At 49.7% G+C, this 27,951-nt stretch overlaps 1 protein-coding gene across 8 annotated transcripts in view; it reads right to left on the bottom strand.

Moving 5' to 3' along the window:
* LOC144695695 (pre-B-cell leukemia transcription factor 2-like) overlaps nucleotides 1-27,951 on the bottom strand; it is an 84,653-nt gene that overhangs the window by 24,449 nt on the left and 32,253 nt on the right. For all 8 annotated transcript variants that reach the window (XM_078566645.1, XM_078566647.1, XM_078566651.1 and 5 more), the window contains exon 3: nucleotides 1,538-1,782. In XM_078566645.1, coding sequence (XP_078422771.1) covers nucleotides 1,538-1,782 — 245 coding nt within the window. The remainder of the gene's footprint in view (nucleotides 1-1,537; nucleotides 1,783-27,951) is intronic.

The following is a 27,951-nucleotide window of genomic DNA, read 5'->3' on the forward strand; positions in this document are numbered from 1 at the left end:
AGGGGGAAGAGAGAGGGGAGAGGGGGAAGAGAGAGGGGAGAGGGGGAAGAGAGAGGGGAGAGGGGGAAGAGAGAGGGAGAGAGGGGCGAGAGAGAGGGGCAGAGGGGTTGGAGAGAGGGGGGAGAGGCGAGGGGGAAGAGGAAGAGAGGAGGGCAGCGAGGAGAGAGGGCGGCGAGGGGAGAAGGGGAGGGGGAGTGAGGGGCTCTGAGGAGGGATGAAAGGGAAGGAGAGCTGCGTGAATTAGTTATAAGTCTGCAACATTGAGCTGCCACACACTTTGCATACTGCAGATTGCCAGCGTGTCTAAGCCTGTCGTTGAGGCTGCAGGGATGGCTGGGCGAGCTGTCAGCAGCAGTCTCATTTACCAGGATTTAGCTCACTTCCATCAGAACCCAGAGTGACCGAGTACAAGCAGGGGCTCCTACACCCACATCCCTGTTCATCATTCAAACTGCATCTTTCACCGCAGACAGCTCGGTAATCTGATCACAGGGGTATGGGGAGGATGACTGGAACAAAGAGACCTCACTTAGAATGTTCAAACAGTTTATATACGACACAAAAAGAGAGCAGCTGCTCCTCTGGGGCAAGGCATTGGAGGTGGAGCTTTACTCTGTATCTAACCCGTGCTGTACCTGTCCTGGGAGTGTTTGATGGGGACAGTGTAGAGGGAGCTTTACTCTGTATCTAACTCTGTGCTGTACCTGTCCTGGGAGTGTTTGATGGGGACAGTGTAGAGGGAGCTTTACTCTGTATCTAACCCCATGCTGTACCTGCCCTGGGAGTGTTTGATGGGACAGTGTAGAGGAAGATTTACTCTGTATCTAACCGGTGCTGTACCTGTCCTGGGAATGTTTGATGGGGACAGTGTAGAGGGAGCTTTACTCTGTATCTAACTTCATGCTGTACCTGCCCTGGGAGTGTTTGATGGGACAGTGTAGAGGGAGCTTTACTCTGTATCTAATCCCTTGCTGTACCTGCCCTGGGAGTGTTTGATGGGAACAGTGTAGATGGAGCTTTACTCTGTATCTAACCCCATGTTGTTCATGACCTGGGAGTGTTGGATGGGGTCAGTGTAGAGGGAGCTTTACTCTGTATCTAACCCCATGTTGTTCATGGCCTGGGAGTGTTTGGTGGGGACAGTGTAGAGGGAGCTTTACTCTGTATCTAACCCCATGTTGTTCATGGCCTGGGAGTGTTTGATGGGGACAGTGTAGAGCGAGCTTTACTCTGTATCTAACCCCATGTTGTTCATGGCCTGGGAGTGTTTGATGGGGACAGTGTAGAGGGAGATTTACTCTGTATCTAACCCCATGTTGTTCATGGCCTGGGAGTGTTTGATGGGGACAGTGTAGAGGGAGCTTTACTCTGTATCTAACCCCGTGCTGTACCTGCCCTGAGAATGTTTGATGGGACAGTGTAGAAGGAACTTTAAGCCAAATCAAATCTGTTACCATGACAAACCGCTAGTAGACTAATTTGGCCTGGCTTTTGTGGCCGGCTCCATGTAACAAGCAGAGCCATCTGTGCGTGCTACCTGTTCGTATTTCTCCAGCTCCGTGTGGTAAATCTGCCGAATCTGTGCCAGCTTTGCCCGGTAATCCGAGTGCTCGATCGAGTTGTCGGGCGACACTCCGCCAGACGCTGCTGCTGCTGCCGCGGCTGCCGCCGATCCCCCACCTTTCTCCGGTCCAGCTACCCCCTCCGCCAGCAGCATGTTGTCCAATCGCATGAGCTGGGGGTCCACTGGCTCCTCCTCCTGACTGCTACGAATACTCAGGCCTGCATCAACAGGGCAGCAAAGGAAAACCCGATTAGAATCCTTTCAGTCAAAAAGCCAACAAGAAAGGACGGACAGTCCTGAATGATCAGGTTGACCCTCAGATGCAGCGTCCAATCATCGAGATTTAAGAGAGACACATTCAAGTTTTTTTTATATTAATTTTACGTGACGTGGGCAGCACTGGCTAGGCCAGCATTTATTGCCCATCCCTAATTGCCCTTGAGAAGGTGGTGGTGAACCGCCTTCTTGAACCGCTACAGCCCATATGGTGTAGGTACACCCACAATGCTGTTAGGGAGAGAGTTCCAGGATTTTGACCCAGTGACAGTGAAGGAACGGTGATATATTTCCAAGTCAGGATGGTGAGGGACTTGGAAAGGAACTTCCAGGTGGTGGTGTTCCCATCTATCTGCTGCCCTCGTCCTTCTAGATGGTCGCGGTCATGGGTTTGGAAGGAGTGGTGGGTGTTAATTTGGATATCAGCTGACCCCCAGCGTCAGAAAGGTTTTTAAAACTCCATTTGTATTGCACCTTACACAGTCTCTTCCCAAAACACTTTCCAGCCAATGAAGTGTTTTTGAGGTGCAGCCACTGTTATAATGTGGGAAATGTGACTGCCAATTTGTGCACAGCAAGCTCCCACTGGGTCAAAATCCAGGAACTCCCTTCCTAACAGTACTGTGGGTGTACCTACACCATATGGGCTGCAGTGGTCCAAGAAGGCAGCTCACTACCACCTTCTCAAGGGCAACTAGGGATGGGCAATAAATGCTAGCCCAGCCAGCAACACCCACATCCTATGTATGAATAAAAAAACCAAACAGCAATGTGATAACATTTTACTGATATTAGTTAAGGGATAAATATTGACCAGGAGACTGGGTGAACCTAAAATAATGTCATGGAATCTTTAACACAAAAACTTAATATATAGGAGCTGGAGTAGGCCAATTGGCCTTTTGAGTCACTGCACCATTAGGCAAGATCCTGGCTGATCATCTACCTCAGCTCTAACTTCCTGCACTATCCCCATAAATCTCAATCTCAGTCTTGAATGTATTCAATGACTGAGCCTCCATGGCTCTCTGGGGTAGAGAATCCCAAAGATTCAACGACCCCTTTCATGAAGAAATTTCTTATCTCAGCCCTAAATGGCTGATCCCTTACTCTGAGACTGTTGCCCCATGTTCCAGATTCCACAGCCAGGGGAAAGCACCCCAGCATCCACCCTGCCAATCCCTTGGTTTAATGCCACACCTGAAAGATGGCACTCCCTCAGTACTGCATTGGGTGTGTCAGCCTAGATTTAGAGCTCATGTCTCTGGAGTGTTCAACTATTTCATATTTGATTATGAGAGTTTGGTAACTGATCTATGCTCACTGTGCTTGATTAGTTAAGCCTGGGTGTGGACTCAGAGTAAAGTAGACAAGCTGTAGAAAGAGCTGGAAAGCCAGAACTGAAGCATGGAGCAGGCATTTTAAAGCAGTGAATAACACCTGTTACGCACATGGAAACCAGTGTCATCTCTGCACAGACCTGGGATATAAATATAGAACAGACACTGATTCAAGAGATGAGAGTGCTAGCTACCAAGCCACGGCTGAGTGGCGAGATCTCCTGGTGTCCTGAACAACATAGCCAAAGAAAACAGATTAACGGTTCATCTCATCCCGGGCCTGTGGAATGTTGCAGGTGCAAAATGGCTGCCCTGTCACCTACAGAGCAAGAATCAGTGCCTTTCGAAGTGATCAATAGCTTGAAGCCCTTGGAGACATTTTGACAGTGTGGTAAATGCAAATGTAATTATGAATAAGTTAACAAGGCTGTAGCTGGGTCAGCCCGAGTAAGCCAGCTGTCAGTTGTTAAACTGTTTAAGTTACTAGTTGGCCATGTTAACGGTGTAATTGATGAACAATCTCAGGTACAAGGAATCTCAGTCTCAGATTCTGAGCAGCAGGTATTTTATTTCAATAAATATCCTGTGACTTGAGCATGCTCACTCACAGTTCTCTCCTGCTTGAATAATTAATACTCTCTCTGGTTTCACCAGTGTGCAACTGAGCTGCCATCACCACTGAAGGGCGGGAACATTTTGAGTGAAAGCCGGAAGGTCTTCCAAAGGGATCTCATATTCAAAGCTTGGCCAAATCAGTGCTGGCATTCGGCCAAGGTTATGAGCAAGATCCTGGAAAAACATTGCCTCCCTCCCTAACCCAGAGCATCCTACTTCCCTCCCCAGTCCCCAGCCCAGAGCACCCTTACCCCCTCCCCCAGCACTCTTATACCACCTCCCTAACCCCACAGCACCCTTACCCTAACACTCCAGCACCCTTACCCCTCCCCCCACAGCACCCTTACCCCCAACCCCCCAGCACCCTTACCCCCTCCCCCTGCAGCACCCTTACCCCCTCCCCCTGCAGCACCCTTACCCCCTCCCCCTGCAGCACCCTTACCCCCTCCCCCTGCAGCACCCTTACCCCCTCCCCCTGCAGCACCCTTACCCCCTCCCCCTGCAGCACCCTTACCCCCTCCCCCTGCAGCACCCTTACCCCCTCCCCCTGCAGCACCCTTACCCCCTCCCCCTGCAGCACCCTTACCCCCTCCCCCTGCAGCACCCTTACCCCCTCCCCCTGCAGCACTCTTATACCACCTCCCTAACCCCACAGCACCCTTACCCCAACACTCCAGCACCCTTAACCCCTCCCCCCACAGCACCCTTAACCCCCAACCCCCTTACCCCCAACTCCCCAGCACTCTTAGACCACCTCCCTAACCCCACAGCACTCTTACCTTCCTCACCCAGACTCTTACCCTCAACCCGCCCAGCACCCTTACCCCCTCCCCCCAGCACCCTTAACGCTTCCCCCGCAGCATTCTTATATCACCTCCCTAACCCCACAGCACCCTTACCCCCTCCCCCCCAGCACCCTTAGACCACCTCCCTAACCCCACAGCACACTTACCCCCTCCCCCCCAGCACCCTAACCCCCAACCCCCCAGCACCCTTAACCTTTCCCCCACAGCACTCTTATACCACCTCCCTAACCCCACAGCACCCTTACCCCCTCCCCCTGGCAGCACCCTTACCCCCAACCCCCAGCACCCTTACCCCCTCCCCCCCAGCACTCTTAGACCACCTCCCTAACCCCACAGCATCTTTACCCCCTCCCCCCCAGCACCCTTACCCCCAACCCCCCCAGCACCCTTACCCCCAACCCCCAGCCCAGAGCATCCTTACCCCCACAACCCCAACCTCCTTACACCACCCCCTCTGCCAAGAGCATCCTTACTCCCAACCCCCCAGCACCCTAACACTACCCCCAGCACTCTTATACCACCTCCCTAACACCCCAGCACCCTTACCCTCTCCCCCCAGCACCCTTAGCCTCAACCCCCAGCACCCTTACACTGCCCCCTCTGCCAAGAGCATCCTTACCTACAACCCCTCCAGCACCCTTACACCATCCCCCTACCCCAGAGCACCCTTCCCCCAAACCCCCAGCACTCTTATACCACCCCCCCTCAACCCCACAGCACCCTTACCCCAACGCCCTTACCCCCAACCCCCCAGCATTCTTATATCTCCCCCTTAACCCCACAGCATCCTTAGACCACCCGCCAGCCCAGAGTATCCTTACCCCTACATCCCCCACCCTCCAACACCCTTATGCAACCACCGCCCCCCCCACCCCGAGCCCAGGGCACCCTTACCCCCACCCCCCAAAACCCACAGCACCCTTACACCACCCTACAGCCCAAAGCATCCTTACATCCGACCTCCCATCCCCCAGCACCCTCACACCAACCCCCTCAACCCAGAGTATCCTCACCCGCCCCCGCCCCCAACCCCACTGCACCCTTACACCACCCTCTGCCAACCCCACAGCATCCTTATTACCCCTAGCGGTGGCGCAGTTGTGTTATTGGAAGCTCATTTCAGGGTAAATTTTACTAATAGAGGAACATAGAGGTAGGTCATTCAGCCCTTTGAACATGCTCTGCCAGTCAATTCGATCTGGATGAACTATACCTCTATTTACCCTATATTAGGGATTCCCCAATAACCCGACACATCAAAAAAAAATCAATACGCGCTTTAAAATTTTCGAATGACCCCCGACCTCAGCACTTTTTTGCAGAGTGGGAGAGTTCCAGATGTGTGAGAAGAAATGCCTCTTTAATTCACTCCTGAACGGCCGAGTTCTAATTTCAAGCCTGCCCCAGCTTGTTCCAGACTTCTCTACGAGGGGGAATGGTTTCTCTCCATCTTGTCAAATCCTTTAATCATTTCAAACAGCCCAACTAAATCACTCCTTAATCTTCTATACTCAAGGGAACACCAAGGCTTGTCAATCCCATAGGGATTGGATGCGGAAGGTAAAACTGAATCTTGGATCCTTTACCGCGCCTGCTGCCGCCTTCCTTTCCAGTGGCACCGCCCGGTTCCCACATGCGTCCCATTCTCATAGAGGATATCCCACCCGTGACAAGCTGTTTGAAATCGGAGCCAGCTGTGACTCAGTGGGCAGCCGCTCTCGCCTCTCCAGTCAGAAGGCCGTGGGGCTCCAGACCCACTCCAGAGACTCGAGGGCAAAATCTAGGCCGACGCTCCCAGTCGCAGCACTGATGGTGCGCTGCACTGTCGGAGGTGCCGTCTTTCAGATGAGGCATTAAAACTTGCCCTGCCCTCCCTTCTCAGGTGGGCACCGAAAGGTCCCACTCCGAAGAAGAGCAGGAGTCTCCCGACTTGGAAATATGTCGGCCGTTCGTTCACCGTCGCTGGGTCAAGATCCTGGAACTCCCTTCCTAACAGCACTGTGGGTGTACCTACACCATATGGGCTGCAGCGGCTCAAGGCAGCTCACCACCACCTTCTCAAGGGGCAACTAGGGATGGGCAATAAATGCTGGCCCAGCCAGCGAAACCCACATCCCCCTGAATGAATAAATAAAAAATAGATACTTATCCCTTAACCAACATCACTGAAAGAAAGACACACTAGGCCATCTGGTCATCAAATCACTATAGTGGTCGGTCGGGTGGTTTGGTTTAGTGAAAAATCATCATGGCGGTAGGACCCAAATTGTGATGGCAATACAAACAAGTCGTTTAAATTCACAAGGGTGGCAAGAGGCGCTATCGAAATGTCTTACTTTCTGACCCCCCACCCCCGGGCTAATTTGCTGTCCGGAGGGGTTTGAAGTGACCAGCGCAGAGCCAGCCTGTAACGCTAGGCCCTGCTGCATGATGTCATGGTTTATATTAAATCACCACAAAAAGCAGCACAATCCACAATGGTGGAGACGGCCAGAAACGGCCAGGTGCACTGCATATGTGGCAAAGCGACCTCACCAACTCCTTATCGCACTGTTTAACTTTATACGGCTCCTTGCCGTTACCATGGCGATGACCTAACAATGACCTTTCCCTCTCGTCAACAAAAGGAGTAGGGGGCGGGGCGGGGAGGGTGCGGGTTTGCGGAGGAGAGAGAGAGGGGCCAAGAGCGGCTACCATGGCAACGAGGAGGAATTCTTTGCATTTCTTCTACAAGGGAGGCCACATTGGTTCAGGATTTTAAACGTGTGGACTTAAAAAAAAAGATTTCTCTGCTCAGAAGAAAAAAAAACGAGTTGCTACATGACAGGCAGGACTGAAGGGAAGACTTCCCCTTCTCCATTCCAGCAAGCGCGCACGCACACACACACAAAACGTGCACGCGCACACATGCACAGGAAACGTGCACACGTACACAAATGGGCGCGCGCACTCGCACAAATGTACACATTGTCTAATGGCACTGGAAAGCTGAAAGCAGAACTTGTTAGTCAAGAAATGGTACACCTCAGTTAGGGATGCCAAGGCCAAAAAAAACACCCAGACGCACACACTCCTCTCGCAGGATTGCAGAGTGGCGATGGTTCCCAGGCACGGCCTTCAAACCCAACATCTCACCTGTTGTGACCCCCGCCCCACACAGCATTAGGGGATTGAACACCATCCAGAGGGTTAAGTGCATTGCAAAATCGTAGAGCAGTAGGAATATATATGTATAGACATATAAATGTATGGAACATGTGTGTCCACACGTGTGCGTGTGTGTTTGTTTATGAGCAGAGTTCGACATGCAAAGAATTTCACACAAAGATTAATTGATGAGTAATGGAGGCCACTTATAGCCCAGCTCCAGTTTTCGGTCAGCAACACTTCACTAAATCAAACAGCACAGAAGGTGGTCATTCTGCCCATCGTGCCTGTGGCAGTTCTTTTGAGACATTTATCCAATTAGTCCCACACCCCTGCTTTATTGCCACATAGTCCTGCAAATTTTTCTTGTTCCGAGTATTTATCCCATTTTTAGAAAGTTACTTTCGAATCTGCTTCCGAGATTCTTTCAGGCACTGTGTTCCAGTTCATAACTTGCTGTGTTAAAAAAGACTTCTGATCTCCCCACTAGTAATTTTGGCGATGTTCTTTAATCTGTGCCCTCAGGAGGCTGACCCCACCCCCCTCCGTCAGTGGAAAGTTTCTCTTCTAACTAATCTGCCAAAATGCTTCGTAATTTTGAACGCCCCTATTAAAACTCCCCTCAACTTCCCCCATCAGCCTTGGATCAGTGGGTAGCACGTTTGCCTTAGTCAGAAGATGGTACGTTCGAGTCCCACTCCAGAAGCTTGAGCACAAATAAAATGAAGGTTGACACTCCAGTGCAGTACCGAAGGAGCGCGGCACAATCGGAGACACACTCATTGAATGGAGGGTCCTGTCTAACCCTTAAACGGGCGTAAAAGGTCCCACAGTATTATCTGAAAAAGAGGAGCAGAGACGTCGTCCTGTGTCCTGGAGGTTAGTTATCCCTCAATCGTGGTTGCAAAATCGGACCATCTAGTTGGTCATTATCACATTGCTGTTTCTGGCAGCTGTCTGTGCGTAAATTGGTTGCCAATTTTATCTCACTACCCAGTGCCTACACTTGAAACAATGGGGCTTGGTGACCCCTTGCCTCCCTCCACCATATATCCATGGCCCCACCATCTTCCATCTACACCGAGGAAGCAAAGTTGGGAAATCCTGCAGTATCTCAGGAGGCACGTGGCTACCCCTGATCAAGGTACATGTGCCAAATTTATATTAGTAGAATCACAGAATGGTTATAGCACAGAATGAGGCCACTCAGCCTGTTGTGTCCGTGCCAGCTCACCTATTTCAGCACCCGCGCCTTTTCCCCATAACCCTGCACATTTTTCTTCTCTAGATAATGATCCAATTCCCTTTTGATCGCCCTGATTGAAGCTGCCTCCACTACAATCTCAGGTGGCGCATTCCAGCTCCTAACCATGCGCTGCGTGAAAAATATTTTCCTTATGTCACCATTGCTTCTCCTGCCGGTCACCTTCAGTCTATGCCCTCTGGTTCTCGACTCTTCTGCCTCTGTTATCGTGGCGTTATCGCAGGTTCTTTAGCTTCTTACTCTAGAGGAGATTTTGCCAGAGGCAATGGTCTTTTGTTGAAAACACATTTATTCACATCCTGACTATTTAAAAAGGTTAAATAAGACCAAGACATAACTGGAGCTACCATCTAAGATGCTTTTCAATCATCTTCTTCAGTGAGTGACATCACTGTGACATGGCTCGTATGTACATCCTCAGTAGCCTATTGGAGTAATCCTTTGCACTACCAGCAGGAACTCTTTCTCCCTATCTACTCTGTCTAGACATCCCGTGATCTGGAAAACCTCCATCAAATCTCCTCAACTTTCGCTTCTCTGAGAACAATTCCAAATTCTCCATTCTATCTGCGTAACTTAGTGCCTCACCCCCGAAACTATCCTCATAAATCTTTTGGCCTTTGGCCCTTTCATGAGTCTGCGTGATACACAGCGCAAAATGATCTGGTCAGGGTAAGCATTATCCTGCAGGATGGTTTTGATGCACCCTATTTCAGCATCAATCTTGCCTGGTGAGCAAATGGCTCAGGCCCTATTTACAAGGTTGCTAATAAGGCCAATATTATAGCATTTGGAAGTGTAGGAATCCCAATGGCTATACTGACCAGTGAAGGTATGCTTAGTGTCATCGTGGGACTGATAGCAGACGGTAGGTTTTAACTGTAAGGCACAACGCCTTTCTTAGTATTTACCTGGTGAGAACAGGACTTTAAATAAACAACAAACAGATGTCACCGTGTGTGTGAGAGAGAGGGAGAGAGATGGAAGGGGGAGAGGGGGAAGGGGCAGAGACAGAGAGAAGGGGGAGAGACGGAGAGAGAGAGGGAAGGGGGAGAGACGGAGAGAGAGAGGGAAGGGGGAGAGACGGAGAGACAGAGAGAAGGGGGAGAGACGGAGAGACAGAGAGAAGGGGGAGAGACGGAGAGAGAGAGGGAAGGGGGAGAGAGAGAGGGAAGGGGGAGAGACAGAGGGAAGGGGGAGAGAGAGAGGGAAGGGGGAGAGAGAGGGGAAGGGGGAGAGAGAGAGGGAAGGGGGAGAGAGAGGGGGAAGGGGGAGAGAGAGGGGAAGGGGGAGAGAGAGAGGGAAGGGGAGAGAGAGAGGGAAGGGGGAGAGAGAGAGGGAAGGGGGAGAGAGAGAGGGAAGGGGGAGGAGAGAGAGGGGGGGAGAGAGAGGGAGGGAAGGGGGAGAGAGAGAGGGAAGGGGGAGAGAGAGAGGGAAGGGGGAGAGAGAGAGGGAAGGGGGAGAGACAGAGGGAAGGGGGAGAGACAGGAGGGAAGGGGGAGAGACAGAGGGAAGGGGGAGAGACAGAGGGAAGGGGGAGAGACAGAGGGAAGGGGGAGAGACAGAGGGAAGGGGGAGAGACAGAGGGAAGGGGGAGAGACAGAGGGAAGGGGGAGAGACAGAGGGAAGGGGGAGAGACAGAGGGAAGGGGGAGAGACAGAGGGAAGGGGAGAGACAGAGGGAAGGGGGAGAGACAGAGGAAGGGGGAGAGAGAGAAGGGGAGAGAGAGAGAAGGGGGAGAGAGAGAGAAGAGGGAGAGAAGGGGGAGAGAGAGAGAGAAGGGGAAGAGAGAGAGAGAGGGGGAGAGAGAGAGAAGGGGGAGAGAGAGAAGGGGAGAGAGAGAGAAGGGGGAGAGAGAGAAGGGGGAGAGAGAGAGAAGGGAGAGGAGAGAGAAGGGGGAGAGAGAGAAAAGAAGGGGGGAGAGAGAGTGAGAAGGGGAGGGAGAGAAGGAGAGAGAGAGAGAGAGAAGAAAGAGAGAAGGGGGAAGAGAGAGAAGGAGAGAAGGGGAGAGAGAGAAGGGGAGAGAGAGATCAAGAGTTGCATAGAGATGAGTGGATGGATGAAAATGATAGTCCCATGTTTGTACAGCATGCTGTGTACTTCGAATCTGTAATTGTATTTATTGCACAGCACATTATATTTGAGGAAGCATTGCTTTATCGATACAGGATGCACTCCTCCAGGATCACATCACTGTTTCCAAGGAAAGGTTCACAACAACAATTCAGTTGGTCTCACTCCTCTCACTCTGGCCCTCCAATTTCCTCCTCTTCAGACTGATCCAATTCTCTTTTGAAAGCCCGATTCACTCTGCGTCCGACACACTCTCAGGCAATGCATTCCCAATCTTAGCTGCTCACTGCACTAAATGCGTGTTGCCATAGGTTTCTTTTGCCAATCACCTTAAATCGGTGTTCTGGTCCTCAATCCTTCTGCCAATGGGAACAGTTTCACTTTATTTACCCTGTCTAGACCCATCATGAGTTTGAAAATCTCTGTCAATCTCCTCTCAACGTTCTCTTCTAGAAAGAGAACAGTCCCGGCTTCTCCAATCTATCCATGTAACTGAAATCCCTCATCCCTGGTACCATTCTCATAAATTGTTTCCGCGCCCTCTCCAATGCCTTCACATTGTGGGGTCCAGAATTGGACACCATATTCTAGCTGAGACCTTACCTAAAGGTTTACCATAACATCCTTGCTTTTGTGCTCTATGCCTTTATTTATAAAGCCCAGGATCCCGTATGCTTTATTAACCGTAATCTGAATCTGCTCATTATCAGATTGCTGTTTTGTTGAAATTGCTGAATGTCTGTTGTGCACAAATCGGCTGCGGCATTTTTAGCTGCTGCATTTCCTACAGTACAATAGGAACTGCACTTCAGTTTATATTGCCTCTCCTCATTCTTCCTACCAAAACGGAGAACTTCACACCTCTCTGCATTAAATTTCACCTGCCAAGAATCTTCCCAGTCTTTTGAAGTCTAACCACATATTCTCTTCTCTTGACTACATGTTCATCCATCTGTCAGTCACAAAGTACTGCTTCGTAAAGCCTAGTTCTCAAGGTGGAAAAGGTCAGGAGGCCTCTCAAATTCAGTTAGAAGAACCAACAACCTGCAACATTGTCATGTTTTGATTTGTTTCAAACACAATGAAAGGATATAAATTGATAAACTCTTTTAGATACCAGCCAATAACTCATGAGATTTATAGAACTAAATTTCACAACTTTCCATGGTGGGATTTGAACTCTCAACCTCTGGGCTACCAGCTCAGTACCATGATCCACAGTCTGCCCTTTAATGCCCTCGCCACGATAACATTCAACAGTTTGTTAAACAATTCCGCAGTCGATGTCTCCACTGCCCTGTACAGGCCTCCATTCCTCATGTTAATCACACTGAGTCCGGCCTGCTCATTCAGGCCTCAACATGTCCCATCGCCATGGAGTTGCAATCAACACAAGCAAGCAGAATTCTAAAATACAGGACTTAAGCATCACAGCACAGGTGGCAGCATGTTAACCCAAAATATTATCAACATTTATCAACTGTGGCTCAGTTGGTAGCATTCTTGTCTCTGAACCAGTGGGTTCAGTCCATTTTAATTCAATCCAGTCCGATTTAGAGGAGATGGTGGCGCAGTGTAATGTCAGTGGGCTAGTAATCCAGAGACCTAGGCTAATGCTCAGAGGGCATGGGTTCAAGTCCCACCACGATGGCTGGTGGAATTTGAGTTCAATTAATAAAATCTGGAATTGAAAGCTGGTCTCAGTAAATGGCAGCCTTGAAATCATCATCTATTGACTTTAAAATCCATCTGGTTCCCTGATGTCCCTTGAGGGAAGGAAATCTGCCATCCTGACCTGGTTTGACCTTTGTGTCTGGTTGACACTGAAATGGCCATATCGGGACAGGCAACAAATACTGGCCTTGCCAGCAATGCCCACGTCTTCCATGGAAGAATTTTAAAAGTCCCGCTCTCAGAATTGAGCATGAAAATCTAGGTTGACTCTCCGGTGCTGCATAGAGAGAGTGCTACACTGTTGGAGGGGCAATACTGAGGGAAGGCTGCACTATTGGAGGGGCAATTAATGAGAGAACGCTACACTGTCTGAAGGAGCACAGCACTGTCACAAGTTCAGTAGTGAGAGTGCACTACACTGTCGGAGGGATGGTACCGATGGAATGCTGCACTATCGGAGAGACAATGCTGCATTGTCAGAGGTGCTGTCTTTCAGATGAGACATTAAGCCCTCTCAGGTGAATGCAAAAGAGCCTAGGGCACTATTCTGAAGAAGAGCAGGGGAGTTACCCCGGATCTAAGGAGCATTTATCCGTCCATCAACGTCACAGAAAACAGGCTACCTGCTCATTATCAGATTGCTGGTTTGTTGAAATTGCTGAATGTCTGCTGTGCACAAATCGGCTGCAGCATTTTTACCTGCTGCATTTCCTACAGTACAATAGGAACTGCACTTCAGAAAGTGCTTCATTGGCCGTAAAACATTATAAGATGTCCCGTGGTTTTGAAAGCATGCGAGATCTTTGGCCTTAGGGTCAGCACGAAGGAAACTGGAGTAATGAACCAGCTTGCTCCAGCAAAGACCCATCTTGAGCCCCAGGTTTCAGTCCATGACCAGAATATGTGAGCAATGGAGAAGTTCACTTATCTCGACAGCACACGCTCTCGAGCTGCCTACATCCATGACGACACACACACAAGAATTGCAAAAGCAAGTACAGCCTTCGACAGACTTCAAACACCAGTCTGAAAGTCTATAGAGCAATCGCCCTGCCCACTCCTGCTCTCGGCATGCGAGACCTGGACAGTGTACCAGCATCATCCCAAAGAAGCTCAACCATTTTCATTGGAGCTGCCCTCAGAAGCTTCTGAAGGTCTGTCGGCAGGACAAAATACCAGACACCGAGGGTGCTCACCCGGGCTGGTATACCAAACATCCACACCATACTGAGACAGTCACAACCGAGTTGGGCTGGTTATGTAGCTAGAATGCCTGATACTCGCTTACCAAAGCCACTCTTCTATGGAGAGCTCGAGTCTGGGGTGCACTCTCATGGCGCTCAAAGGAAGCGCTACCAGGACACTCTGAAGGCTTCACTGTGGAGTTTTGGAATCGACCCCGAGTCCTGAGAGGAGCTCACCCACGATCGCTGCACCCGGCGCAACCAAATAAAAAAGCGATGCGGCCCCCTTCAAAAGCAAACACGAAGCAGAGAGAGAGAGAGAGAACCCATGGAGAGTGAATCCCGAGCCAGCAGCTCACCCAAAACTCAATCTTCTGTGGAATCCGGCGCTTTTTGCAGCAGGTACTTACAGGCGCAGACCGGCCTTAGCAGTCAGCCGCCGGAACCCTAGCAAACACCACGGATGATGAACATGGTCACCTTCACCTCGAGGGACAAACAGCATGGGCGTGAAAGGTGCTGCATAAATGCAAGTCTCTTTTCTGTTTCGAACCACCACACTGTGTACGCCATGCCCAGTTTGGTCATTTGGATAAGGTGGAAAGGTCCAGGCCCTGTTGACACACAGCCTCTGGGCTCACATGGGAAGACCTGTCCCATGGGGCAAGGCAGCCTGTACCCCTAATCCCAGCAAGAGTCAGCCCCTTCAGAAGAAGGCAGAGAAAGGAGAAAAATTGGAAACACGGTAAACAGGTACTGAATCACAGAATGGCTACAGCCACAGAAGGAGGCCATTCGGTCCAGCGGGTCCGTGCCAGCTCTCTGCATCCAGCTAGTCCCATTCCGCGGCACTTTGCCTGTAAGCTCCACACGTTTTTTTTTCCCCTTTACTGAACACCAAATTGTATAAAGTAGCATTGACACAGTGGCCGGAACCCAGGCTCTGCTCCAGCACCTGCTCACCTCTCCCTCTTCTCCTCACCTAGTGAGCCCATCTGAAAACCTTCCCAGCAACAGCAATCACCCATCTCGAAAGAAAGAAAAGCATAGGGGGCTGGTACCTGCCCACAGAGTTGCTCCCTCGCTGGGCAGCTTGGTGTTTCTAATTCAAGTTTTTCTTAAAAATCCACATTGAGAATAATCACCTGGTTAAAAGTTAAGACCTGGGTCCTCGGTGCTGGGACCGTGTTTGATGGGGTCACTGTGAGGACGTCTGTGATAGTTCAAGTCCAATTCACCCTCAGTTAATCAGACACCAGAATAATCGGGGACAGATAATGCCAGTGCTGTTTCATTACAAACAAATCTCACTCTTGTCCCGAGACCGGGCGTCACTGCCATGTCACCTCCAGATTAAAGGGTGGCGCCTGAGAACAGAATGCTGACTAATTTTTAAATGAGGTAAATATTTATCTTTTAGTTGCTGCAGGAGTTCCTCAGGGCAGTGTACTAGGCCCAACCATCTTTAGCTACTCCATCAATGACCTTCCCTCCATCATAAGGTCAGTAGTGGGAGATTATCGCACAGAGTTTACCTCCATTTGCAACTCCTCAGTTACCGATGAGTCGACTCAAGTTAGTAGCACTCTCCCCTCTGAATCACAAGTTGCAGGTCCATGTCCAAGCCTTGAGCACAAAAGCCAAGGCTGACACTCCAGTGCCACGCTGAGGGAGTGCTGCACTGTTGGAGGCTCCGCCTTTCAGGTGGGATGTTAAACGGAGACCCCACCCCCCAGCATGGGAGTTAACCCCGAGGTCCTGGCCAATATTTATTCCTGAATCAACATCACAAAACAGATTATCTGGCTACACGCAAATTAGCCGCCGCATTTCCCGCACTAGTACAGTGGCTACACTTCATTGGCTGTAAAGTGCTTTGGGATGCACAGAGATTGTGAAAAGCGCGTATCTAAATCACTTGATAATTAAACTCAAAAAAGGGGTTACAGGTGCTCAAGAGCAGACCCAAGAAAGGGCCATCAGCTTAATCAAGTGCAGCAAAGTGAAATCAGCCATGAATTCAAAAACAGTGAGATTAATGGCAAAGTTAAATTCACATACAGGGTGGGGGTGGGGGGGGGGCAGGGAATGACTCGCTTCCTGCATCAAGGACAGGATTGGGCCTTGTGCCAAATCCCAGTGAAGGAGCAGAGGCCACCAGCAGCTTTAGGCTGCAAAGGGAAACGTTATCCCACAGAGTTTGTTTTGGCTTCAAATCCACGTGGGTCGCATGGTAGGAAAGAGGACGCGTGTGTCGAGTATTGTGACAGTGGGGGGTCTTTGGGCGGAGTAGATGGGGAGAGACCGTTTCTACTGGCACGAAGGTAGGCAGAGAGAAGAGAGATTTAAAATAACTGGGAAAGAACTGACGTGGGGTCAAAGGTGAGGAGAATTTTTTATTCAAACCCAGTGAGTTGGTTCTGATCTGGAATGAACAGCATAAAAAGAATAGGGGAAGCAGTCTTTGCCACCTTTAAAAAGGGCCCATTAAACACTTAAAAAGGAAAGGTTTGCAGGGCTGTGAGGAAGGAGCAGGGCAGCTGCACTAATTGGATAGCTAATTCAAAGGTCCAGCAGAGGCATGATGGGCTGAATGCCCTCTTTCTGTACTGTAAGATGATATGACTCTATAACATGCCATTGTCATTAATAATATTAAACCGTCTCTTTTACTTCTCCCTCACCTCACAACCATGCCCTACCCATTCCTCCTGTTGGCAACAGTCCAAATTCCACTGAAGATTTACCGGACAAAGCCCTAGTGTCTTCCATCAGCCGCTGTCAATGCCGTTCTCTTGTGCGCTGAGAGAAGGCTGATCCTTCTCCCTCCCCCCCCCTCCACCCAGCACCACCCTGCAGTTTAATTGGACTCATAATGCACTGATCCTCATCTATGATTCATGCTCCGACTCCTGGCACAGATCGAGGTGTAAACACTGCCTGTAACTCAGTCTGCCAGCTTCCTGGTGTTGAGGCACAGGAGGGTTCCATCTGACTGGCCCATGCCAATTTCCAAAGCCCTAAACGGTTTTTCTAAAGAAAAAAAAAACCTCTGCTGCCTTTTTATTTCTTGCCTGTTTCAATTAGCGAGAGCTTTCAGAGTAAAAGGAGCAACTCGCTGCCTGTGTGTTTTCAGACCATACCCATGTCCTCCTCAGGCTCTCGATCAAGAATGTTAACCCTTGCCTCAAATGCTGACAGTGATTAGAATATTCCACTATTCAGTTCCTATTTGTTATCTTAATTTTACTTGTTTTTTCCTGCTTTCTGTTTCTCGACTGACTTTCTTGCCCACCCAAACCATCAGTTATCATTTGAACAGTCCTCCAATTCTGGTCTATTATGCATTTCCAAGTCCCCACACCCCAGCATTGGTAGTCATTCCATCTCAGTCCAACCACTGGAATTCCCTCTTCAAACCCCTCTCCCCCCCCCTCTCCCTGTTGAATACTCTCCTATCTTTGACCAAGCTTTAGGCCACTTCTGCCTAATGCCACCTTCCTACATTTCTTTCGTTTGATCTCAATACCTTTTTGCCTGATTACGCTTCAGTCGCTCGCCTTACCGCAATATATTAACGCAGACGGTTATCGCAAAATTATGGATTACGCCAGCTGTGTGAACACGGAGGAGAGCAGCTAACATGAGGCTTTAGCATCCCCCATTTCACAGTCCTGCGATCAGGTGAATACAAACATTTCTCTCCATCAGTGAAATTAAGGTAGGAAGTGACATACAATGCCACAAGCGGTTAACTGCGCACCACACTCTCACCCATTTCCCCCACCCAAGACCCCCCACAACCTCACTCACCGGCCCGCAGGCATGCCAACGAAAGCACCCTCATTTCCTTCTTTCCTACCTTCAGCCCATTTCCCCTGCCAAGCGCTAATCATCAGCCGTGCAGGAAAGCCATGTAAAAAGTCGCTGAATGCCCGACTGGCATCTTAAATCAGCGACTGGGGAAACATCTAGCCTCCCTCACATCTCCCACCCCAACCCCACGGGTCACTGCTTAACCACAGTCAGGGACACAGAGCTCTCTGCTGGTGGGACGGTGTGAAATTGCTGTGCTGAGGCTTGGGCTCTGGGAATCATAGGGGGTTTCTTTGGTAAACTTGCCCACTCATGAGACCTCATGAGATGGAGGCAATATGGGAAAACCAGGCAGCCAGGAGTTCACACCTGCTGATGAAAGGTGTTCAAATTTGAATCCGACCATTTCAAACAGACAGGAAATCAGGGTGGGCCCTCGAACAACATGAGTTCCTTTTTATGTAGAGTCTTCAGTGCAGACGCTTCACAGGAGCGCCGTCAGGCTAAAACTGATCAATATCCAGCCACGTAGGTAGATAACTAGGTCAAAATAGCTGAAGGCACTGCCAGCAAATGGTGGGGCAATGCAACTGGGGATGCACAGAAGGCCAGAGTTGGATGGACAGGGGATGGGAGGGGGCTCTTAGGGAATGCGTGTGGAGCGAAGAGGGGATTCAGAAAGGGCGCAGTCGATGACACACACAGATCAATACGCTCGTACTGGAGCACCCTCAGTCCAAGGCCACAATCAACCTGCCCATGAATCGAACATTTCATTAAATCGCCTCAAGTTCCAAAACAACATCCATGAAGGGCAATCGCCAGTGAGCATGTGCTCCGCCAACTTATCACCCATTGAACTTATAGTCAAATTAACCCAACTCTCCATTGGCGATTAGCAACCTGGGAGGTGGGGGGGGTGGGGGGGGGGGGGGGGGGGGGGGGGGGCAGGGGGTGAATGGGGCAAGGGGGAGAAAGTAGGGAATTGGGAGAATGCCTGTTCCCCTGCGAAAATAACCCACCCTCATCCTGAACAAAATGAAAAGCAAAAACTGCGGATGCTGGGAACCTGAAATTTAAAAACAGAAAATGCCCAGAGATACTCAGCAGGTCTGACAGCGTCTCTGGAGAAAGAAAGAAACATTTCGGGTTGAGGGCTCTTCGACAGAACTGGGTTGAGGGAGGGAGATGGGGGGGGAGAGGAAGGGGAAGGGTAATTTGAAACAGACAGGTTTTAAGCGATGGAGGAAAGTAGAAAAGGGAAGGGTTTGTGGTCGGGCAGAAGGCAGGGGGAGATTTAATCACAAAGAGAGGTGATGTTGCACGACTAAAGGGGATAGTAACAGGACATATAAAAAAACGAAAGATGGGTCGGGAGGAGGTGTAGACGTGAATACCTGAAACATCACCGGCAGCTGCTGTCTGGAAAAACAGCAGAGGTTACAAATCTGAAATGGCTGAACTCGAATGTTGAGTCTAGAAAGGCGTGAAGTGCCCAGTCAAAAGATGAATTGCTGTTCCTCAATTTTACGTTGACCTTCACTAGAACAGGGTTGGAAGCCAAGAATAGAGGTCAGAGTGGGAGTGGGACACAATTAAAAAGGGCAGGCAACTGGAAGCTTGGGATGATGGTTGTGGAGGTTTTCAGCCAGCCTGCCTTTGTTTTTCCCGATGTGAAGGAGGCCGAAAATGCAGTCTACCAAACTGAAAGAGGTAGGAATAAATGGCTGTTTCACCCTGGAAGGAATGTTTGGGGCCTTGACAGTGTGGAGAAAGGGGGTAAAAGGGCAGGTGTTGCATTTCCTATGTTGGCATGGGAAGGTGCCGAGGGAAGGGGGTGTGGGGTGTGAGGTGGGGGCGGGGGGGTGGGGTTGGGTGGGTGGTGGGAGTGTTTGACAAGTGTACGTTCCCTTCAGAAGGGAAATATGTGTTTGATGGTGGCATCGGGCAGGGGGGGGGAGTGGTGGTGGAATTGGCGATGGAGGGTCTATTGAATACGGAGGCTGGTGGGGTGGGAGGTGAGGGCAAGGGGAACCCCATCATGGCGCTGGGAGGAAAGGGAAAGGGTGAGAGCAGAAGTGTGGGAAATGGAACGGGCATGGCCAAGGGCCCCCCAACAACAGTGGTGGGGGAGTGGGGAGGATTCCTCGAGTGTGGAAAATGGAAGACGGATTGAAAGTGCTGCTATGAAAGGTTGAATCGTCAGAGCAGACGCAACAGGTATGGAGAAACTTGGGGAATGAGATGGAGTCCTTACAGAAAGTAGGGTGAGAGTCAGTGTGGCCAATAGATCTGGAACTCAGTGGGCTTTTAGAGAATATTGGTCGATAACCTATCCCCAGAATTGGAGAAGTCAAGGGGAAAGTCGGAGATGGACCTGATGAAGGTGAAGTTAGGGTGGAAATTGAAAGCAAAGTTGATGCTATTTTCCAATTCATGTTGAGAGCAGGAAGCAGGGGGAGAGCAGGGGAAATGAGTAGGACTAGAACAAGGAACGTGCCACATCCCCAGTGGAATGGGCCACATCCCCAATGGAATGGCAGGCATAACTAGGACCCATGTAGGCACCCATAGCAACACCTTTCATTTGGAAGAAGTGAATGGAGTTGAAGGAGAAGTTGTTCGACGTGAGAACAGGCTCAGCTAGGTGGAGCGGGGTGCGGAGGATGGAAACTGGCTGGGTCTCAGTTCAATGAAGAAGCGGGGAGCTCTCAGGCCACCCTGGTGGGGTCACAAGTGTCAGGAGATTGACGTCCATGGTAAAAAGGAGGCCGGGAAACTGTTGAAGTGGTGGAAGGCGTCGGAAGAGTCACAGATGTAGGTGGGAAAAGACTGGGCACGGGGAGAAAAATTAGAGTTGAGATAGAAGGAATCATTTCAGTGGGGCAGGAACAGGCTGAAACAATGAGTCTCCCAGGCCAAACCTGTTTATTCATTTTTGGAAAGGAGGTAGAAGCGGGTTGTGCGGGATTGGGGTACTATGAGATTGGAGGAAAGATCTCCTGAGGAGATGAGGTCAGTGACAGACTTGGATACAATGGCTTGATGTTTGGTTGTGGGGTCATAGTCCGGGCAAGGGTGGGGGAAGGAGGAAGTGCCAGGGTTGGTATTCGGCCTCTGCACAGTACATCAGGCAACAACAAACCCTTGTCAGTTGGTTTGATGACAATGTTAGGGTTGGATCTGACAGGGTGGAGTGCTGCCAGTTCAGAAAGTGACAAGTTAAGAGTGAGTATATGGAGCGGAACAATTGAGACGGCCGATGTCACACTGGTAGCTGTCAATAAAGAGATCTGGAGAGCGTAAGATGCCAAAGGGGAGGGTCCAGGTGGAGGGAGAATAATGGAGTGGGAAGGGGTGTTGGGGGGGTAACTGACGAGCAGACCAGGGTGTCATGGAGGGAACAGCCCCTTCGGAATGTTGAACGGGAGTGGAAGGTGCGGTTGGTGGTGGCATCACGCTGGAAGTGATGGAAATGGTGAGGTGGGAGGTGAGGATAAAGGGAATCCTATTGTGGTTCTGAGATCGAAGGAAAAGAGTGAAAACAGAAATGTGGGAACTGGAACGGGCACAGTTGAGGGCAGAATCAACCAGCATGGCAGGGGGAGGGTGGTTGGGAGGGGTTAGGATGAGAAACATCCTCTGTTGAGGAAAAAGGAAGACATAACAGAAGCACTGGTGTGGAAAATTATCATCAATCAGATAGGACAGAGATTGGGAAATTAGGGGAATGGGATGGAATCCTTATAGGAAGTGGAATGTGAGGAAATGTGGTCATCAAAGGAGCTGTGGGAGTCAGTGGGCTTATAGGGAGTATTGGTCAAAGCCAATATCCATTAGGGGTAGTGTCTCAAATCCAGCTATCTGAAAACCGGCAATGGCCAAAATCCGTACATTTTTTTTAAGCTGCCATACATGAATTTTTACTATTATTAGAAGTAAAATAACTCACTGGCTTGATGGACTAGGTGCTGCATTGGCACAGTGGCCTACCAACTTTGCATACTGGTCTCTTCCCTCGCCACAAGTGGTCCGGGTGACCCTTGACCCAACCTGAACCGCCCATGCCAAAAAGCCGACAGGATCCAAAACCCAGCAAGGACTCGGGTGCCGAGGTTACCGGTTTTGAGACACTGCGTTTGAATTAGTCATTGATATTTGGATACTAGCACCATTCTGGATCCTTCTGCTTCTTCATGTTCCTCTGACCTCACCCCTTGTTGTGTTTTCACAACCCTCGCTGGCTCCGAATGATCTTGTCCTCGGCAAAGGCCTTAGCTTCGTTCCCTTACACTGCCACCCTCAATGGATCCGAGCTTGGCAAGTCAATAAGCTTTTCTCCCGTTACTGCTGCCTCCGCGCCCGCCTCCCATTTTGTCAGACGATGCTGTTATTACCATTTTGCGTCCCCTCTGGACTCTTTTCTTTCTTTACTTGGCCCCACCGCCTACTCCTTTTGCCCTGCTACGGAATCCCATTTGTCATTTAATCTCTCCTGCCCTTCACTCCCAACACAGACACAGACTCCCTTCTGTTATTTCCTTCTTTAGCGCTGTTGCATCTCCGGGCACTGCCGGTTCTGAAGAAAGGTCATCGGCCGGAAACATTAACTTTATCCCCCCTCTCCACAGATGCTGCCAGACCTGCTCGCTACTTGTTGCATTTTCTGTTCTCAATTTCCGGACAAATTCAAATCATGTGGTCACACCATTGTATCAGGGAACTTTCAAAACGGGGTCAAGGGGACAAGAATTACTCTTTTATTTTTCTAAAAAGCAAAAGGACGAGTTTAAGAGTCTATAGTGCGGGGGGGAACGGCTGCGGTTGAAGTTGTTTGCCAGGAACAGACAATAAGTCATATGATACAAAGACAGGAAATACTGGAAACACTTAGCAGGTCAGGCAGCATCCGTGGAGAGAGAAAAACAGAAGTTCGTGCTGTCAGCCAATGGCCTTGCTTGACAACACACTATTTTTCTTTCTCTACAGATGCTGCTGGGTTCCAGCACTCTCGGTATTTATTTCAGGTTTCTAGCGTCCGCAGTATTTTACTTTTATAAATTGTATGAAGTAGAGCCTTCAACACAGCAAAGCGTCTCAAGGCACTTCGATAAAAGCAAAACACTGCGGATGTTGGAAATCCAAAATAAAAACAGAAAATGCTGGGGAAAACTCAGCAGGTCTGGCAGCATCTGTGGAGAGAGAAACAGAGTTAACGTTTCGAGTCCTCTCTAGTCTGTACTAGCCTTGCCAGCAACGCTCGCACGCCTTAAACAAATGATAATTTTTTAAAAAACTGCAACTAGTTGTTTTGCCACAAGGGCCAGGATAGTGCCGGGTTCAGTTGTGCTGCGTTAAGACCAACTTGTGAAACTTTAGCCCGCCGGCTCCTCCAGAATAAGGACTGACCTGCCAGAGCACCCAGCAGTTTTGGCTTTTGTCGGGAGCATGAGCTGAATGAGGAAGAGGGAAACAACTTGCATTTGAATAGCACCTTTCATGATCTTGGCGCACTCCAAAGTACTTTACAGCCAACAAGGCACTTTTTGAATTGTAGCCACAGCCACAATGTAGGAAGGTCCCACAAACAGCAGGGGGATGCCTGGTGATCTGATTTTCTCTCAGTAATCGTGGCATTGGGTTTTTCACGTGCTCCCGAGGCAGCAGAGGGGTCTTGGGTTTAACGTCGCATCCAAGCCACAGCACCTCAGACAGTGCAGCACTCCCCCAGCACTGCACAGGGAGTGGATGCCTGGATTTTGTGTTCAAGTGCCTGCAGCAGGACTCGAACCCATTACCATTTGACTTGGAAGCAGGAGGGCTACACACTTGAGCCCGTGGCTGAGACTGGCCTGCTGAGTGGGACAAGCTCAGGGTGAGTGAGCAAGGTGGGGGTCTGAAGCCTGTTGCCACCCCAAACCCCTTTAGAACAGGAGAGAAAGAGAGTGAAGAGAAAGCAGCCTGGGTGATAAAATTTCACTGCGATTGAAGTGAACTGGTGTCCACACTGTAGCGGATGAGTGGAATGCTGCCACCAGACAGCAGAGAGGCTGCAGAATGAATTGGAGGTGATTCTGTAGTGTAGGTCTGGGCCCTGCTCTCCATGATCCCTCTAAACATAATCAACACCAAGGGATTTCCCACACCGCACAGCCCCTGACAGCTCATATTGATTAAAGATTGTGTTAAATGTGGGATCCTCCACACTGCCAACCTCCAGTGTGCGATATACTGTCAAACATGTTTAAAATTACACTCATCACCGCGCACTCACAGATTGCTGGTGCTAAAGAATGAAATTATATCACTCTGGGGGTGCTTTAAGAAGGCAATGAGTGACTTGCGAGACGTTCCAGCTTTATTGGGCTGCTGTTAAATCCATACTACATTACAGCCAGCCCTCCCTCCCTCGCCCATCCATCCTCAAGGAGGATCACCCTTTGCAGAGCGCTGGACGGTTTTCTCTCAGATTCAGTTGTGAAAAGCTGTTGCCTTGAAATGGGGACAGCATGCCGATCCATCTCCATCTGGTGCAGAGAGTCAGCGATGTGGGAAGAGCTGCCAGAGGCCCTGACCTCAGGAGCTCCCTCCCTAAACCTTTTTTTCCCTTACTCTCCTCCTTTCAGATGCTCCTTATAACCTACCTTTCGGACCAAGCCATCGGTCATCTGTCCCTAGTATCCCCTTATGCGGCTCAGCGTCAAAGTTTGTTTGACAATGCTCCTCTAAGCACCCGGGGACACTTTACTGCATTAAAAAGGTGTGATATAAAAAGTGGATGGTTTTCCCACATTCTGGATCCCACTGGCCCCAAAAAAAAGAGATGGGCACATGGCAGTCACATTACAAAAGGGCATTAAAGCGATAAATGTGTGGAATCATTAGGAACGGAAAGCCCTCATGGTATGGGCAGGCTGGAGATACTGCAACCAATGTCAGAGAAAGCTAGGAGGAAATTTGATGGAGTTTTGTTTTAAAATTATGATGGGATTTGATAGAGAGGGGTGTGGGCAAGTCGCTTCATATTGAGGGGCTTTAGAGCACAATAGCTTTGAGAGAGAACCGGATAAGCATTTGAGGAAGAGGAGAATACAGGGCTACGAGGAGAGAGCAGGACGCTGGCATTAATTCTGCATTGCGTTGGCAAAAAAGCAAGCACCGATGTGATGGCCTGAATGGCCTCCATTGTGCTGGAACGCTTTGCGATTCCATCTGCTCTCTCACATGCTGAGAGGAGTGTCACACCAGAGGGGGTGAAAGACAAGCTTCAGAATCATTCTCGTCCCTAAACACTGGTTACGGTAAATGATCTGATGTGCTTAGGCTGACGCTCCTGCCTCTGCCGATTCTGTATTACCCACTTGGCGCCAGAAGCAGGCACGTCCACTTCCAACCAGCGGCAAATACAGCTCTCACCCCCAACCTTGTCTCTTTCTACTCCCGTCATTCCCCTTTCACTTGCCTATCTTCCTGGCCGGATACCGTTCTCCAGCCAAGATCGCGGGCTGAATTTCTGATGCCAGAGAGCCCCTTGCTTAAAGTGGTTTTTTTACCCTTTATTTTATCCTTAATTTCTTCCTGCACCTTCATTCAATGCCTATCTCTTCAGTTCCCTCTTGTTTCCCACACTCCAGCGGTATGCATCAGATTGGAAACCCAACAGGCATTGGGATGTCAAAGATGTGTCTAGACTGTATTGTTCCCTGCCCAATAATCACTGGTCACAGCAATCAATAAGCAATCTCAATCAATTAGTCCACAACAGACCCAGACATAGCAGTGCAATCAAGCAGCACTGACTCAGCAATATCCTACTCACTGATGCTCAGTTTGGGTTCCGCCAAGGCCAATCTGCTCCAGACCTCATTACAGCCTTGGTCCAAACATGGATAAAAGAGCTGACTTCCAGAGGTGAGCTGAGAGTGGCTGCCCTTGACATCATTTGCGAAAACAAGGAGGTAGAAAAGCTGTGAGGGCATTGGAGAGAGTGCCAAAAAAATTCACGAAAATGTTTCCAGGGATGAGGAACATCAGTGCCATAGATAGATTGGAGAAATTGGAACTGTTTTCCTTTGAGAAGATAAGGTTGAGAAGAGATTTGATAGAAGTATTCAAAATCATGAGGGGCCAGGATGGATTAAATAGAGGGATGCTGTTCCCATTGGTGGAAAGATCGAGAGAACATGGATTTGGGATAATTGGGAAAAGCAGCAAAGGGGGCAGGAGACATTTTTCCACCCAGCGAGTGGTTAGGGTCTGGAATGCGCTGCCCGAGAGTGTGGTGGAGGCAGGTTCAGTCAAGGCATTCAAGTGGGAATTGGATTATTATCTGTGCAGTGTTATTGGGGAGAAGGTGGGAGATGGGCCCCTAGGTGAATTGCTCATTCAGACAGCTGGTGCAGACACGATGGGCCAAATGGCCTCCTCCTGTGCTGCAACAAGTCTGAGGTTCTGTAATGTTCCAGATACACAAGTTCAAATCTGACAACGGCAGCTGGTGGAATTTAAATTCAATTAATTGATAAAAATCTGGAATAAAAAAGCTAGTCTCAGTAATGGTGGCTATGAAACTACTGGGATTGTTGTAAAAACATACATCTGGTTAACGAATCTCCTTCAGGAGGAGGAAATGTGTCATCCTTACCTAGTCTGGTCTACATGCGACTCCAGGCCTACAGCAAGGTGGCTGACAATTAACCTTCCTCTGAAACGGTCTAGCAAGCCTTGGGTTGTATCAAACAGCTACAGTCATGTCAAATAATAAAACCAGATGGGCCACCTAGCGTCCACCTAAATATCGGAAACAACAACTACAGGTGACCCGGCAAAGTCCTCCTCACTTAAATTTTGGGGTCTTATGCCAAAATTGGGAGAGTCAAGCAACGCAGCCTGACACGGACAAATTCACTGAAGCATACTTGACATCCAATGTCCCAGACTCCTCCATCACCATCTCCGGTTATGTCCTGTCACATCAGCAGGACAGACCCAGCAGAGGTGGCACAGTGTTGTACAGTTGGGAGGGAGTAGTGCTGCTCTCTATCCTCAATGGGTCCTGACAATATTCTGGCAAAGTAGTGAAGACTTGTGTTCCAGACTGGCCGTGCCCCTAGCCAAGCTGTAGCTACAACTCTGGCATCTAGCCAGCAATGTGGAAAATTGCCCAGGTCTGTCCTGTACACAAAAAGCAGGATCAGTCCAAACCAGCCAAAAACCACCCCATCAGTCTACTCTCAGTCAAATTGTTGGAAGGTGCCAGAGACAGTGTTATCAAGTGGCACTAAACTGCTCACCGATGCTTGGTTTGGGTTCCACCAGGGTCATGGCTTTGGACCTCAACAGCCTTGGTTCAAACACGACAAAAGAGCTGGGCTACAGAAATGAGGTGAGAGTAACTAACCTTGACATCAAGGCTGCATTTGACCGAGTGTGGCATCAAGGAGCCCTAGCAACACTGGAGTCAATGAGAATCAGGAGGAAGACTCTCCACTGGTTGGAGTCATACCTAGCACAAAGGAAGATGGTTGCGGTTGTTGAAAGTCAATCATTTCGGTCCCAGGGCATCACTGCAGGAGTTCTTCAGGGTAGTGTCCTCGGCCCAACCATCTAGTCAGCTACTTCATCAATGACCTTCCTTCCGTCATAAGGTCAGAGGCGGGGATGTTCACTAATGATTGCACAATGTTCAGCACCATTCGCAGCTCCTCAGATACTGAAGCAGTCCATGCCCACGTGCAGCAAAATCTGAATGACACTCAGGCTTGGGCTGACAAGTGGGAAGTAACATTCATGCTGCACAAGCGCTGGGCAATAACCATCCCCAACAAGAGAGAATCTAACCACCGCCCCTTGACATTCAATGGCATTACCAACACTGAATCCCCCACTATCAACACCATTGACCAGACACTGAACTGGACCAGCCATATAAACACGATTGTTACAAGAGCTGGTCAAAGGCTGGGAATTCTGTAGCAAGTACCTCACTTCCTGACTCACCAAAGCCTGTCAAAACAACAACAACTTCTAAAGGCACAACATTAATGTTCACATGTATGTTGACAATAACCAGCTCTCCCTTACCACCACCACCTCTCTCTCTCTCTCTCTCTCTCTCGAGTCCTCTTTGCTAAATTATCAGAATGTTTATCCGACACCCAGTTCTGGGCGAGCAGAAATTTCCTTTAATTAA

This window comes from Cetorhinus maximus, chromosome 21, assembly GCF_964194155.1.
Source record: "Cetorhinus maximus chromosome 21, sCetMax3.hap1.1, whole genome shotgun sequence".
In the NCBI taxonomy this organism is placed as follows: Eukaryota; Metazoa; Chordata; class Chondrichthyes; order Lamniformes; family Cetorhinidae; genus Cetorhinus; species Cetorhinus maximus.